This window comes from Meriones unguiculatus, chromosome 15 (assembly GCF_030254825.1).
Source record: "Meriones unguiculatus strain TT.TT164.6M chromosome 15, Bangor_MerUng_6.1, whole genome shotgun sequence".
NCBI classification, from domain to species: domain Eukaryota; kingdom Metazoa; phylum Chordata; class Mammalia; order Rodentia; family Muridae; genus Meriones; species Meriones unguiculatus.
In genome coordinates this window covers 53,809,682-53,821,765 of record NC_083362.1, presented here as the reverse complement: position 1 = coordinate 53,821,765, position 12,084 = coordinate 53,809,682, and the positions used below count along the sequence as shown (strand labels likewise).

The following is a 12,084-nucleotide window of genomic DNA, read 5'->3' as shown; positions in this document are numbered from 1 at the left end:
TCTTTGGTCATTCAGTATTCATAACAGACTTTATAGTCATTTGAGGGAAGTTGGCTGTATAGTCAATCCTTTGTTTTTACCTACAAAATGGCTAATAAAGGACTTTAATCCCATGGTCACAGTGACTATTAAAAAATATCATGGAGGTACGTATATTTATGATCCTAAATGATCCTTAAATAAAATAAGTAAATTTATCATAAACTTTTCCAAATACATTCTGCCCTCAACTTGTTTTTATTCTCCTGAGTGTCAAATCAAAGTTTGCTTCTGAAATGCTGCAGTTGAGACCCACAAAAGAAAGTGAGGAAGTGGGACAGTTTACTCACTGCTGAGACACAAGGCCATGGATTGGTAGTGTGAGGTCACAGAGTAAAAGTTGGACTCCATGTGACAGCAGCAAATTCTGGAGAGTTCTCTGGTAAAGTATCCTGTATAACTCAAAGAAGGTATTTAGTTCATGTTTGGGGCTATAATTCTATTCATTTATGACCCTTTCTTTCCTATAGATCTCTGTACATACACTATTATTTCCTTGGGAACTCTAGGAGGTGGGCAGCAACGTGGAGAAAGTTCTTCACTGACTAAAAAAACAAATGCTAAAAGAGAGATGCCATCCTGTCTTAAGTTACTTTTAGAGGCTTGAAGCAGGAAGCCAACTGTTGCCTCCAGCACTGCCATGTGCCCAGTTGTGCCTTTTGACACTAGTCTTAGTGGTTTGTTCCAAGGCACTCAGTAACTAACTTTCCTTGTCAGAAGAATCAAGAAATTTAATAGAATTATAGAAAGCCGTGAATGCTGAAAATGAAAATCCAGGATTTAAACTGCGTTAGTCTGAATAGTACAAATCTGTACCCACTATCATGGATGATATGTTTTTATTCCAAGGTCTCTCTATAAAGTTACTTTCCAAAGGAGCAATCTTCATTGCATGTAATTTTTAATAACTGTAAAGTGGGTGACTGTTTTATCCTTTCTTTGAATGAGATAAATATTATTAAGCATTACAGATTAAGAAATGTTCTATTTTTAGTAATATTATATTGATCAAAAGTGATAGTTCTTACTCACATTTTGAATATTACAAAAGATTGTCAATTAACTCAAATTTTTTGCTTATCTTCCCTAACTGTATTCTTTAAGTTATTCTTTCAAACTCTAGGTAACAGTATTCCTGAGAATACATCTTGTGACAGTTTTATGCACATACATATAGATACTTTAGTCACCACACATAAACATTCAACACATTACATTCAACACGTTTAAGGACACCTTAAATGGAATAGATGCACACATCTGCCAAGTCTCAGAAGTTCCAACAATACACAATTCTCAGAGTGGACATGTCTCTCTCTCTCTTCTTTTTTTCTTTTCAAGATAAAAACGCTACTTAGCTTATTGAAAAAGTTTCTAACAGATTTCCATACACGACAGTGAAGGAGTCAGGTTAAAAGGCAGACAGACCAGTAAAATCATTTCTCCAACAGCCCAACACATTTAAAATATATAAAGGTATTTAGGGTTATTATTGAATATTTAACAGTTCTTTGACCTCGATACTTCTTAAATATCTGACATGATTACAGAGATTTTGAATCAAGAATCCAGGAACAAAGCACAGACATATAGATGCACATAGATACTTGTAATTACCAAACATAAGGCCTCTAATGCTAATTGAGCAGCATAGTTTTTAACAGGCAAAATATCTTAGCTCAGAACCAGAAAACCACTGACAGGTCTACTTCTGCACTTAGAAATGGATATTCTGCATTAAGTATAAGTGACGTGAAGATGTTTTAACACATAAAAGAGGTTTACTTATCTCCTTCATGTCTCACACTCTTCTCAGCCGAAAGGCCAGGAGGTGATACAGCCTCGATTTTCTGACATGGGGGGTTTACAGATTAACTTTCATTCTCTTGGTGAATGAGGCCATAGCCCCAAAATATATTTGATTTTGTAAGTCACAATATAAACTGTGCTTATTTAATAAACAAGTCTAACATAAAAATCATTTTCTTTATGATTTGTTCGGGTTTATAGGTCTCCTTTTTCTATACATGTACATTTCATAGCTAACAGAGTCAACATTTGAGCATATAGAATATATTTTAAACTCGTATCAACATAGTCAAAATCTCTGTTTAACATCTACTTGAAGACTAACACACACACACACACACACACACACACACACACACGCATACATACCAATGTAGATATGTGTACGAGATTTTTCAATGCTTAGTACAATTTTCTAATGTAAACTGCTAAACTTTCAAAAACCATTGAGGAACTGCATGATGTGGAGCCCTTCAATAATCCACTAAGTACTGACCTTACAAGTCTTTCAAATTGTATTCTTTTTTTTTTTTTGAAGTAACTGCACTTCAAGTTAAAGCCCTATTTGTCATATATACAAGCTGTCTGAGTCTATAAAGAAGTTGATTACTCTGACTTTACCCCATTAACTGGAATCTCCTAAGAATCATAGAATATTTGACTACTGAGAAAAAGTTATTTTCTGATCTAGTGCTAACAACTTAACTTTAATGTATGAAAAGATGCCCTCAGGGGCAGGCACAAGGACTGTGAGGAAAAGTAACCCCCTTTCCCAATAGATCCTAATCTTGACATTGATGTAGTCAGGGCTAGAAGTAGGAATGCCATCTCTTTCAAGCAATGCTATTTACATGTAGCTTTTTATAATTATAGAGCTCTCTATGCTATTAATTCAGAATCATGTCTGAGAATTTCTAGAATATTCTCTGTCTAATACCATAGATATGGAATGGAATGATATGTGACATTGGAATTTTGATTTATAACATGTAATGAAAAGGACAGTTAAAAAATAAATTTTGAAAACTCCATAGCTCTAAAAATAGTATTTTGCCTTTTTTTTTTTAAATAACTGGCTATATTATTGGCCAAAACAAAAGATGGCTGTAGGGTTTGTTATTTAGTTTCTCTAATTATTTTTCTTATTGGTTGTTTTTTTATGTAAATTGATATGCATATAGTCACCTAATGTAAAATTTTGAAACTACAAAAATAAACATTTTCATGAGATGTATAATGTATCTTAAAAGACTGCATTCCCTTTTAGAACATATTGTTAGTATTATGAGGGCAGTAATATTATATATTCTCAAACAGTCTGTAATAGTAGTATGTATTCCTAGCTGCTCAAAGCGCGCTATCCATAATGTGCAGTGAGATGGCTCTTTCCCCTATTCTTCTCTGTTTTCACACAACTAAAGACTTTTAGCTATTGATTTTTAGGATGTTTATGAAACATTAGGAGTTTGGGCAGCGAAATCCTCTCAGACTTACTGCCACCGAAGGGCTATAAAGTGCTGTTTTAGAGTTAATCACTTAGCTCGAAAGCATTCTACTGTCGGCAGTCTTCTGTGGCAAGCGGAGCTCCTGCAATACAGAACTAAACACGGAACTCATCGAGGGCTGCTTCGGTCTCCCCCAGCTCTGGAGGAGTGAAAGTGAACTGGCTGGACAGCAGGGGGTTCTCCATGCCATTTTCCTCACTGATATGAAGGACAGTGTCTCCATGCTGTAGGAGTATGGACGTCTCGAGGCCAGTGAAGTCATCAGGTTCGGACAGCTGAGCAGAGAGAGGGCTGTGTACTGCAGCACCTTGTACCTCTGTGTCCTCCTTCTTTTCTCCTTCTTCAGCATGTAGGAGCTCACTCTGTGATCAAAAGGATCATAACATCATACACAAGTAGGACGGGTCCCAGAAAAGAACATTTCAAAAATGTTGTATAGCTCTAACCGAACAAGAGATCAAAGGTGAATTCCAGCCTATGCCACAGGTAGGGTCTATAAGGGTCCCTCCAGCTTTCAAAGCCTTGGTTTTCTGTCCTTTGACATGAGCATTGACTTTCGGTGGGGAGGGAAGGGATCATGCTGATCCTATGGTCTATAAAAACGAACTGATGTAAATGGTGTGCTATAGTTCCTTTTCACTACTAAAGCCTGTGCAAATACATCCGCTAATATTACCAGATATTTTTCTTTATATATCCCATCAGAATATGACACCTATAGAAATTTATTTATATGAGCAAAAGAAAATATTAAAACAACGAGGAAAAAGTTTCAAGTCCATCTGATCTTTAGGACACAGAAAACTATGTAAAGGCTTCATCAATGCTAGTAACTTCATTTGTTATAATTGAAAAATATTGCAACTATGTATCAAATTTCTGTTGTCCATGATTAATACAGCTGAAAAGTAATTTTTATGTTTTCCATTAAGAGTTCTTTTGGTCCTTAATAATTATAGGTACATTGTTGGCCAAACACTTTATGTAGATTTTCTTTTTCGCAATGGCAGGAAGAGTATCTGTTTGGACAATAACATCTTTCAGAACCAGACTTAATTATCTGGAAGAAATATGAGCATCTAAGTGCTTCTCGTGGAGAAGAGTGCAGGGAGCAGGCCTTGCCTGTCTTTGCAGTGCCCTCACCTTCTTGGGAGACAGGCTATGGAGATCCGCAACAACAATGGCGGGAGAGGATGTGAGCACTGGTTTGTCTGTTCCTTCTGGCTTCCCAGATAGGCCTGGGCTGCAGCCCTGTGTTTGAACTGTGGCAGGAAGTGTGTCTGTGGGGGCAGTTGTTGGCTCTGGCTGAGCCTCGATGAATGTCACAGATCGCTTCTGGTCAGCTGCAAGTAAGAGATGAACCAATGAGAAGGAGACAAATTGACTGCTGATGCTTATTACTTTGGCATTAACCAGTGAATAATCACAAAAACAATGGTCTTATGTGACAATTTTATGTATTTTGATTTCATCTTCTTATATAGAATAGGACTACAGAGAGAAAACCGTCTCTACAGAAATGGCCTAAGATTTGCAAAGGTGAACGTATTATAATGAACCTCCTAGCAATGGATCCTAGAACCGAAAAGCCCCAAGAGTTACTTACTGTGCTTCTGCCTTTAGTAAGAGACACAATATCCAACTTCCTGGACTGAGTAAAGATAATACAACCTTTTACATTCAAGTTTCAGAATATTAACAATTTACCTTGGGTTATTCCATTTACCTAGGTTCACTGGGAGTGGAGAAAGTTTGGGGAAGATGAAGAAGAAAAATAAGGAGGAGGAAGAGAAGAAGAAAGTAGTGAAGGTTCCTGGGAAACATATCTTAAGAATTCCCTAAAGGTGAGGTTATTCACATCAGCTCAGTTTCTGCAGGCCTTCCAGGCTGCTTGCCATCAGAACAGTGGTACAATCAGAAGGGACACAAGAGGCCTGCCTCACCAGATGGCTTTGTCTTCGGTTGAATGCTCCTGCGAGTGGTAGACAGTCGAGCGCCATGACGGTTTCTGAGTTCAGCTTGAGTCTTCTGCCTTGACAGGAGAGGGCGTCTTAGCTGAAGAAAACAGATAAAACAAAACTGGCAAGAAAGTACAACTGTCTAGGAACAGATATTGTGCTCAGGAAACCCTGACTTGACTGGTCCCCCTGTTTCTTCCTGTAGCCATGTTGGAGCATTCATGGACTTGAGATGCCAAATTTGAGATTTTTTTAATTGAAAGGAAACAAAAAAAATAATGCTTAATACCTGACTTATGCTTATCTAAAAGCTATGGTTGAACATATCTCAGCTGACAGAGAGTAAGAAACCTAAGCCTCTAGCAAAGCATCAGAGGTGAGAAGCACCCAGATATGACAAGAAGAGCTTCACTCAGATTTTTAATATGAGCCAGGGTGGTGGTATATACCTGGAATCCCTGAATTCTCAGGAAACTGAGGCAGGAGGATTGAATGTGACACCAGCTTGGCGTATATAGTGAAAGCCTGTCCAGAAATTGAGAAATGAGAGGAGAGGGGTGTGAGGGGAAGATGGACGATGGGAGCAGAAGGGGCAGGGGTTGACAAAGGGAGGAACCTCACACTAAGAGATCTGTATTCTACTACCACTCCCAGACTGGCCTCCAATTCTGTGTGACCAGGCTGGCCTTGAACCCCAGACCCTTCTCCCTCAGCCTCCTATGTTCTGGGAATGTGAATATGCACCACAGCACCCAGCTAAAAATACGACCTTCCATTTCAGTAGTAAATCTCTAATCTCGGAGTGAGGAAGGACCTTTCTTTGTCTCTCTGGAAAAGCAGGCCTTCAGTGAACTGTGTAAGAGCCTGTGCAAGCCCTGCCAGTGAGTTTGCCTGGGAAAGAAACTTGCCAAGCAGAGAACAAGAAGACCTATAGGCCTGACCTACCTTATCAAATAACCAGCTTTGCACAATAAGAGATTCGTATTTGAAACAGAAGCCTCATGTGTTCAGCTTGCCCAAGCACTCACCATGTTGCAAGGTTGCTGTGAGCTGCTTATTTCAGGCGAGAGGGCCAAGCGTAATCTTAATAAACAATGACAAACAAGTAGAGCGTCCACCTTAATGACTCTCTTAGCATTTCAGGGTCTTCTTACCTGCCTCAGGCCCCTCTTCCTCCCCAGTGGCTGCTGCAAGAGGACGTTCTGCTGGCCGGGCTCACTCTGTACACTTGCCACCCTGCCAAGCATCAGCGACATTAGTCTTCCCTGGAGACAGCGCAGAGGACCATTCTTTGACGGGTGTTAGCCAAAACCACTTATATGGAACAGTCACTTCAAAGATACCATTATCTTTGAAGGATGGTTGGGAAAGGGTCCCTGGGGTAGGAGTTTTCAAAGGCTTGGAAAGGAGGACAAGGCCTTGTAGCCCCAAGCTGTCAAAATTGAGATTCTGCTTTCAATCACTGATGCTGTGTCTACCATTCAGCAGGACGATGGTTTGATCACACCCCTGGTTTATAAGCCATCAAAAAGCTTATCATGTTCTAATCTCAATTTTTTCCCAAGGGGAATGGAAACGCTGGTGACAAATACACACAAACAACTCTGTCACATAGATGGGAACACCTGTTTTAAAACTTCCAATTTAAATGAAAAATAAGATGGACAGATATTGAACACATCAGACACATTGCATTTGGGTGAAGGGACACATTCAACACATGTTTGCAGCCTGAAGTCTCTGTGACAGCTGGGCAAGTCAGCAGATATACAGGTAGGGAATTTAAATAAGTTTGAAATTATTTTAGATTTAAAAGGCTGGCGAAGTATACTGTCAGGACAATTCAATTAGCTGCACTTGAACAAACTGTGCAGTTGAAAAAAGGAGTAGTCTGCTCCCCCCAAATTTGCTGTGTATGTGTGTCTCTTATAAGCAAAAATGACTACTGGTAGGGCCTGCTACTTTAGTGTTGGGTGAAGCTGAACGTACTGAAATAGGCCATGATTTCTTTTTCATTCTCCATGCATGTATCATAGCTATCTATAATGGAAGAGAGAATGAAAAGAGAAAGCACTGTGCCCCATATGATATTTTAATTTTGTGGTCGATGTCAATGTGATTGATTTATGGTTCAATAGTGTCTTTGCCTTTGCAAAAGGAGAGCCATCTACAGATATTCTTAGGGTAAAATATCCCACAGAAAAAAACCCAGTCAGCAACTGCCCAGGAAAAAAAGAAAATTAGTCTATCTATACACTCCTGTTTTTATAATGTGCTACAAAAATACCTCACACTTTGAGTAAAAGAAATTAGCAGCAAGATGGGCATTCAGATGCTTCCCATGTACTGAGGGCTGGCCAATGGTCACAGTTGGTACAGTCAAGGCTATCGTTTATTAAAGTCCAACTCATATTTTCACTAGAAGAAAAAGCAACAATTCTCGATAAGATCTGCCAAACTCTCTATAAAATGGGGACACGATTGCACCATCTGACATATTTATCACAAAATTCTATGAAGAATAGAAAAAAGAGGTGTTTAAAATATCTTTTCTTCCCCCCAAAAAAAATCAAGCTTAAAGTACATTATCTTTATGACTTTGTCGTGTGTATGAGGGAAGCCTACACTGAAGAAACGGTGCAGGACGCTCCGATAATTGGTCCAGACTACGTTGCTGGCATGTCTGATAGGACAGCTCCTTCTTAATTACCCACGTTAACATGTGTCTGTTAAGTTGGAAAGCATATGTATGCACACAGTAGAAATACATTTCTCCCAATACCAAGCAAAGCTACTGTTGGAATGGATCCTTCATTGACATCTAGATGTTACCTCAGTTCCCTTGGCCATAAAGGGAGGTTGATACTTACCAATTACCTCCCATTAAGGTAGAGAAAAGAAGTTAGTTGATGTGAAATGGTTTATATATGAAGAGTGATGTAAATAGCATGCTTTCTTGTTTTACATTTGTTGTTCGTAATGGTTTTATTGGTTGTAGGGTACTGAGAGGAAGCAGGTAATACATTTGGAAAATAATTGGCCAGAGAAAATGAATGTGAGGCAGTCCACTTGTCTCATTTTTATTTAGTAACCTGAGATTGTGAGAAAAAATGGTGCAGGAAAAGAAAAAAAAATACATTACTCGGAGAGTTAAATGTCACAACATAACAGTAACTTCATGATGTCTACTCTAAGAGGAAGACCACGAGCATCAACATTTCTCTATGGAAAGAGAGGCTTATAGCTGATAAATCTATCAAGTTTCTCTAGTAATTGTCTGTTCTATGTAAATAACATAAGAATGTATACATCAAAGATGGAATTGCAGAACATGTGTTTGGAAGACATCCTAGGCAATAAATTATACTTGCCCTAGAAATATGATGCTGACATTTGTATTTGCCACATCAACAAATTAATTCATATGAATAATAACCAGCTAAAAAAAAGCTAACAATGAATGTAATGTATGCAAAATTTTCATTTCTTGGAGCTTATTTAAAATTTGAACTATATATAAAAATTAGCTTCAGTTTAACTTCTATTTCTTCATATAATGTAATATTTCAGTTATTTGTGGGAACCAGGAGAAAGCCAAGCTCTTTTTGCCAAGATCTTTTTTTATTATGTTCCGTTCAGTCCCATTCAGAGCCTACCACAAATGTAATAATCAAAATTAATTTCATCATCAAGGAGCTACTATATTTTGTTGGGTAGTCTCCATTTTAAAAATATTTTAGTAGGCAACTGAATCCTTTTGAATAACTGAAATATCTATTTCCATTTCATGAAGACTAATTGAGAAGCTGAGATGATGTCAAGGTTTGTCAGAGTAACGGATCAAATAATAAAAACTATCTTCTACAGAACACTGGTTTCTTGAAAGCTTTAATTTTAAGAATGACAGCGGATTTTTTACTGTCTTAACCAAATAGGGTGAAACAATAAGTATAAAAGCTAATACAACTTTTCTAAACTTATATATTTATTTAAAAACAGGGTTTTTGTTTTGTTTTGGTTTGTTTTTTTTGGTGGGGGTGGGGAAGAAGGTAGCCCTGGCTATGCTATGATGGAATTAGCTTTATAAACCGGTCTGCCTGGAACCCACAAAGCCCTCTCTGCCTCTGCCTCTCTGCCTCTCTGCCTCTCTCTCTCTCTCTCTGCCTCTCTCTCTCTCTCTGCCTCTCTCTGCCTCTCTGCCTCTCTGCCTCTCTGCCTCTCTGCCTCTGCCCCCAAGTGCTAGGGCTACATGACAGGCCTGTGTTGTCATGCCTTTCTTTCCCCTGTGTTTTTGAGTTGCTGAAAATATTACTTTGGCAAATGATAGGAAGAGCCAGGTTTTAGAAAAGAAAATTCAACCAGGTCACAGCAGAGTTGGTGTGATTCACACTGTCTTCAAAAACTAGCTCTTATTTATAACACAAGGAAGTAATTCAGAAGCGAGGAGAGTTTAGGTAATATTAGGAAAATGATTCTGACAAAGATTACCTCTGTTTTACTGTTGCAGCATGATGGCCTGGACTTAAGTGTATACATATGTGTGTTTCCTGATTACATGTCTTATAGTATTTCTTTAATTAAAAATTATGTTAAAAAAGGAGCCGTTCAGTAATGCAAGGATAATTGGTGTCATTTATAAACTATGTGTTGCAGTATATCATAAATAAAAAGTTAAGCAGAAGCACTGGATGACAACATTATCTAGATATTAATTTGGTGTGTTTAATGCTTCTTTCTATACTTTTGGCTTCAGCTTTGACTTGGTTATAGAACTCTAGAAGTGGGACATAAGACATGCGGCAGCCATTTATTCTGAGTGATTGACTGCCTTGCGGTGGGAACTCATGAAGTCAAAAAGGAGCAACAGGCAGACAGCAGGGAAGCAAACAGCAGACCAAAGCTTACTCCTGTCCTTTCACAAACCAATTATTCTTTAAAGTTTACTTAGCTTTCCTAGAACACAAGAATATACATATTTTAGTATATTCTGTAGTTAAGTGCTCAGAATTTACAGATTAGAGGCTCATTTCAGATGGTAGGGAATAACTGAATTTATGACATTTTGTGAGAACTGTCTTAGCAATGGCAAAGAGGGCATCTGCGTCAGGCTGGTGGAATCCTCCTTATATGTGATGAGTCTCTGGCAAGTTTTCACGCTTAGAGGCACCTGTAAGCATGAGATGGGCATGACTCTCTAGGTTCTTATCTCATCTAGACTACAGTCTTGCTCAAACTTAGATTATATTCGTAATTTTCACTGTGATCAAACTTTCCCAAAATTAAAATGGCATGAGTCGACAGTGAACTCTTAATTTAAAAAGAAATTCTCATGCCATTTTAACCTAATCTGGTTCTCAATTATAAACATCTAGCCTTAAGGACTGAAATAACTTCTCTAGATATCTATTACTCTGGAGGGAAAAAATATACCTGTGGTATATATGTGTGTTTGAGGAACCTCTACAATGATCTCTCAGAGCAGCGCTCTCCAAAGAAGAAAAATCTTCCATGGAATTTTGATTTAGCTTATTAATTTCCAATTGAAGTTTTAAGAAACAGAAGCAGAGAGAAAGCAATGTTTCTGATAGGCAACTTGGTGGCTGGATTTTTTAAAAGAAATGTATTAATGCAGTTTAGTAAAACTCTTAGAAGTTTCCAATTGGTGTACCATTTCTTTTGAGTTCCTGTCCACTTATCTGGTTATCTTGTTCTCTTCCTCATTCAGCCTATTTAGTCCAACTTGCCTCTTTTGTCTAAAACAAGTGGCCTGTCAGAAGCAAGGTCCTATAAAAGTTAAGCAGAAAAATAAGGGGTAGGGATGGTAGGGCTTTGCGCGTCCCTTTCGGTGTGCTCCTTGGTAAGCTTGAGTCAGAATTTCTTCAGCATAATTTTGACTGTACTTCAAATCATAAATACTAGAGTGTATATTAAATGTAATTCCCATGTCACTGCCTTTCTACTTTGGGATTTTAATAATGTGCATGAGGAATTCTTGTGCCAAAAGTAAGAAAGCCTCCGAACAAGGTATGTTAAAATGTGGCATTTCATGATCTCCCCTTTTAGTAAATGCCTAAACTTCCTCTCCTCCAAAGAGAACTTGCTGACTCAGTGGTGTTCATAAGGATACAGCTTGCAGCGCATGGCAAAGGTGGATGTGCTACTGACTGGTGGGTTGCCTCCACACTGATGAAAGTATTTCAGAATCCAAAGCAAAATGTTCACCAGTCTGTTTCTTAGTGACAACAGCTGGGCTTGGTGACTAACACCAAGGTCCGGAGGAAAACTGACAGCAGCAACAACAGATCAGCAACAGCTGATTCAAGATGGTCATTGAGATGCTAGCATGATCCGTTCGCCCGGAGGTCTCTAACCCTAGCTCTGGACTCTTCTTCCTCTCTAGCACAGACGTTGAGTTTCATCCCTTTGCACTGGGCACAGCACAGACTGAATCAGTTCAAATAACCCCAGTCATTTGAACTCTGAGCTGTCTGGGGAAGCCAAATCCTTAAGAGAATTAATAAAAACAGGCTGCTCCTGTCCCATCTTGCACACCCTGGACGGAGATTTACGTTAGCAGAAGTAGAATCTGAACTAATCAGAAAACTCTCCGCACGACTTGATCTAGATTGAAACCTGACTAATTTCATTTCTGCCCTTAATGAGCCAGTGTTCCTGCCTTCTGAAATCAAGGCACTTTTAAGCACAGTTACATCTTTAAAAGCATTGTTGCCCCTCCTAGACTTGTTGAAAGTTCTGCAGACACCAGGAAGAGC

The 12,084-nt window shown here is 38.6% G+C and overlaps 1 protein-coding gene across 11 annotated transcripts in view; it reads right to left on the bottom strand.

The window, feature by feature from the left end:
• Positions 1–377: 377 nt before the first annotated feature.
• The window catches only part of Unc80 (unc-80 homolog, NALCN channel complex subunit), a 181,264-nt gene continuing 169,557 nt past the window's right edge, over positions 378–12,084 (bottom strand). For all 11 annotated transcript variants that reach the window (XM_060368545.1, XM_060368540.1, XM_060368538.1 and 8 more), the window contains 4 exons: positions 6,466–6,547; positions 5,297–5,408; positions 4,497–4,696; positions 378–3,715 (listed from right to left, as the gene is read on the bottom strand). In XM_060368545.1, the coding sequence (XP_060224528.1) occupies positions 3,449–3,715; positions 4,497–4,696; positions 5,297–5,408; positions 6,466–6,547 (661 nt within the window). In that variant the 3' untranslated portion in view covers positions 378–3,448. The remainder of the gene's footprint in view (positions 3,716–4,496; positions 4,697–5,296; positions 5,409–6,465; positions 6,548–12,084) is intronic.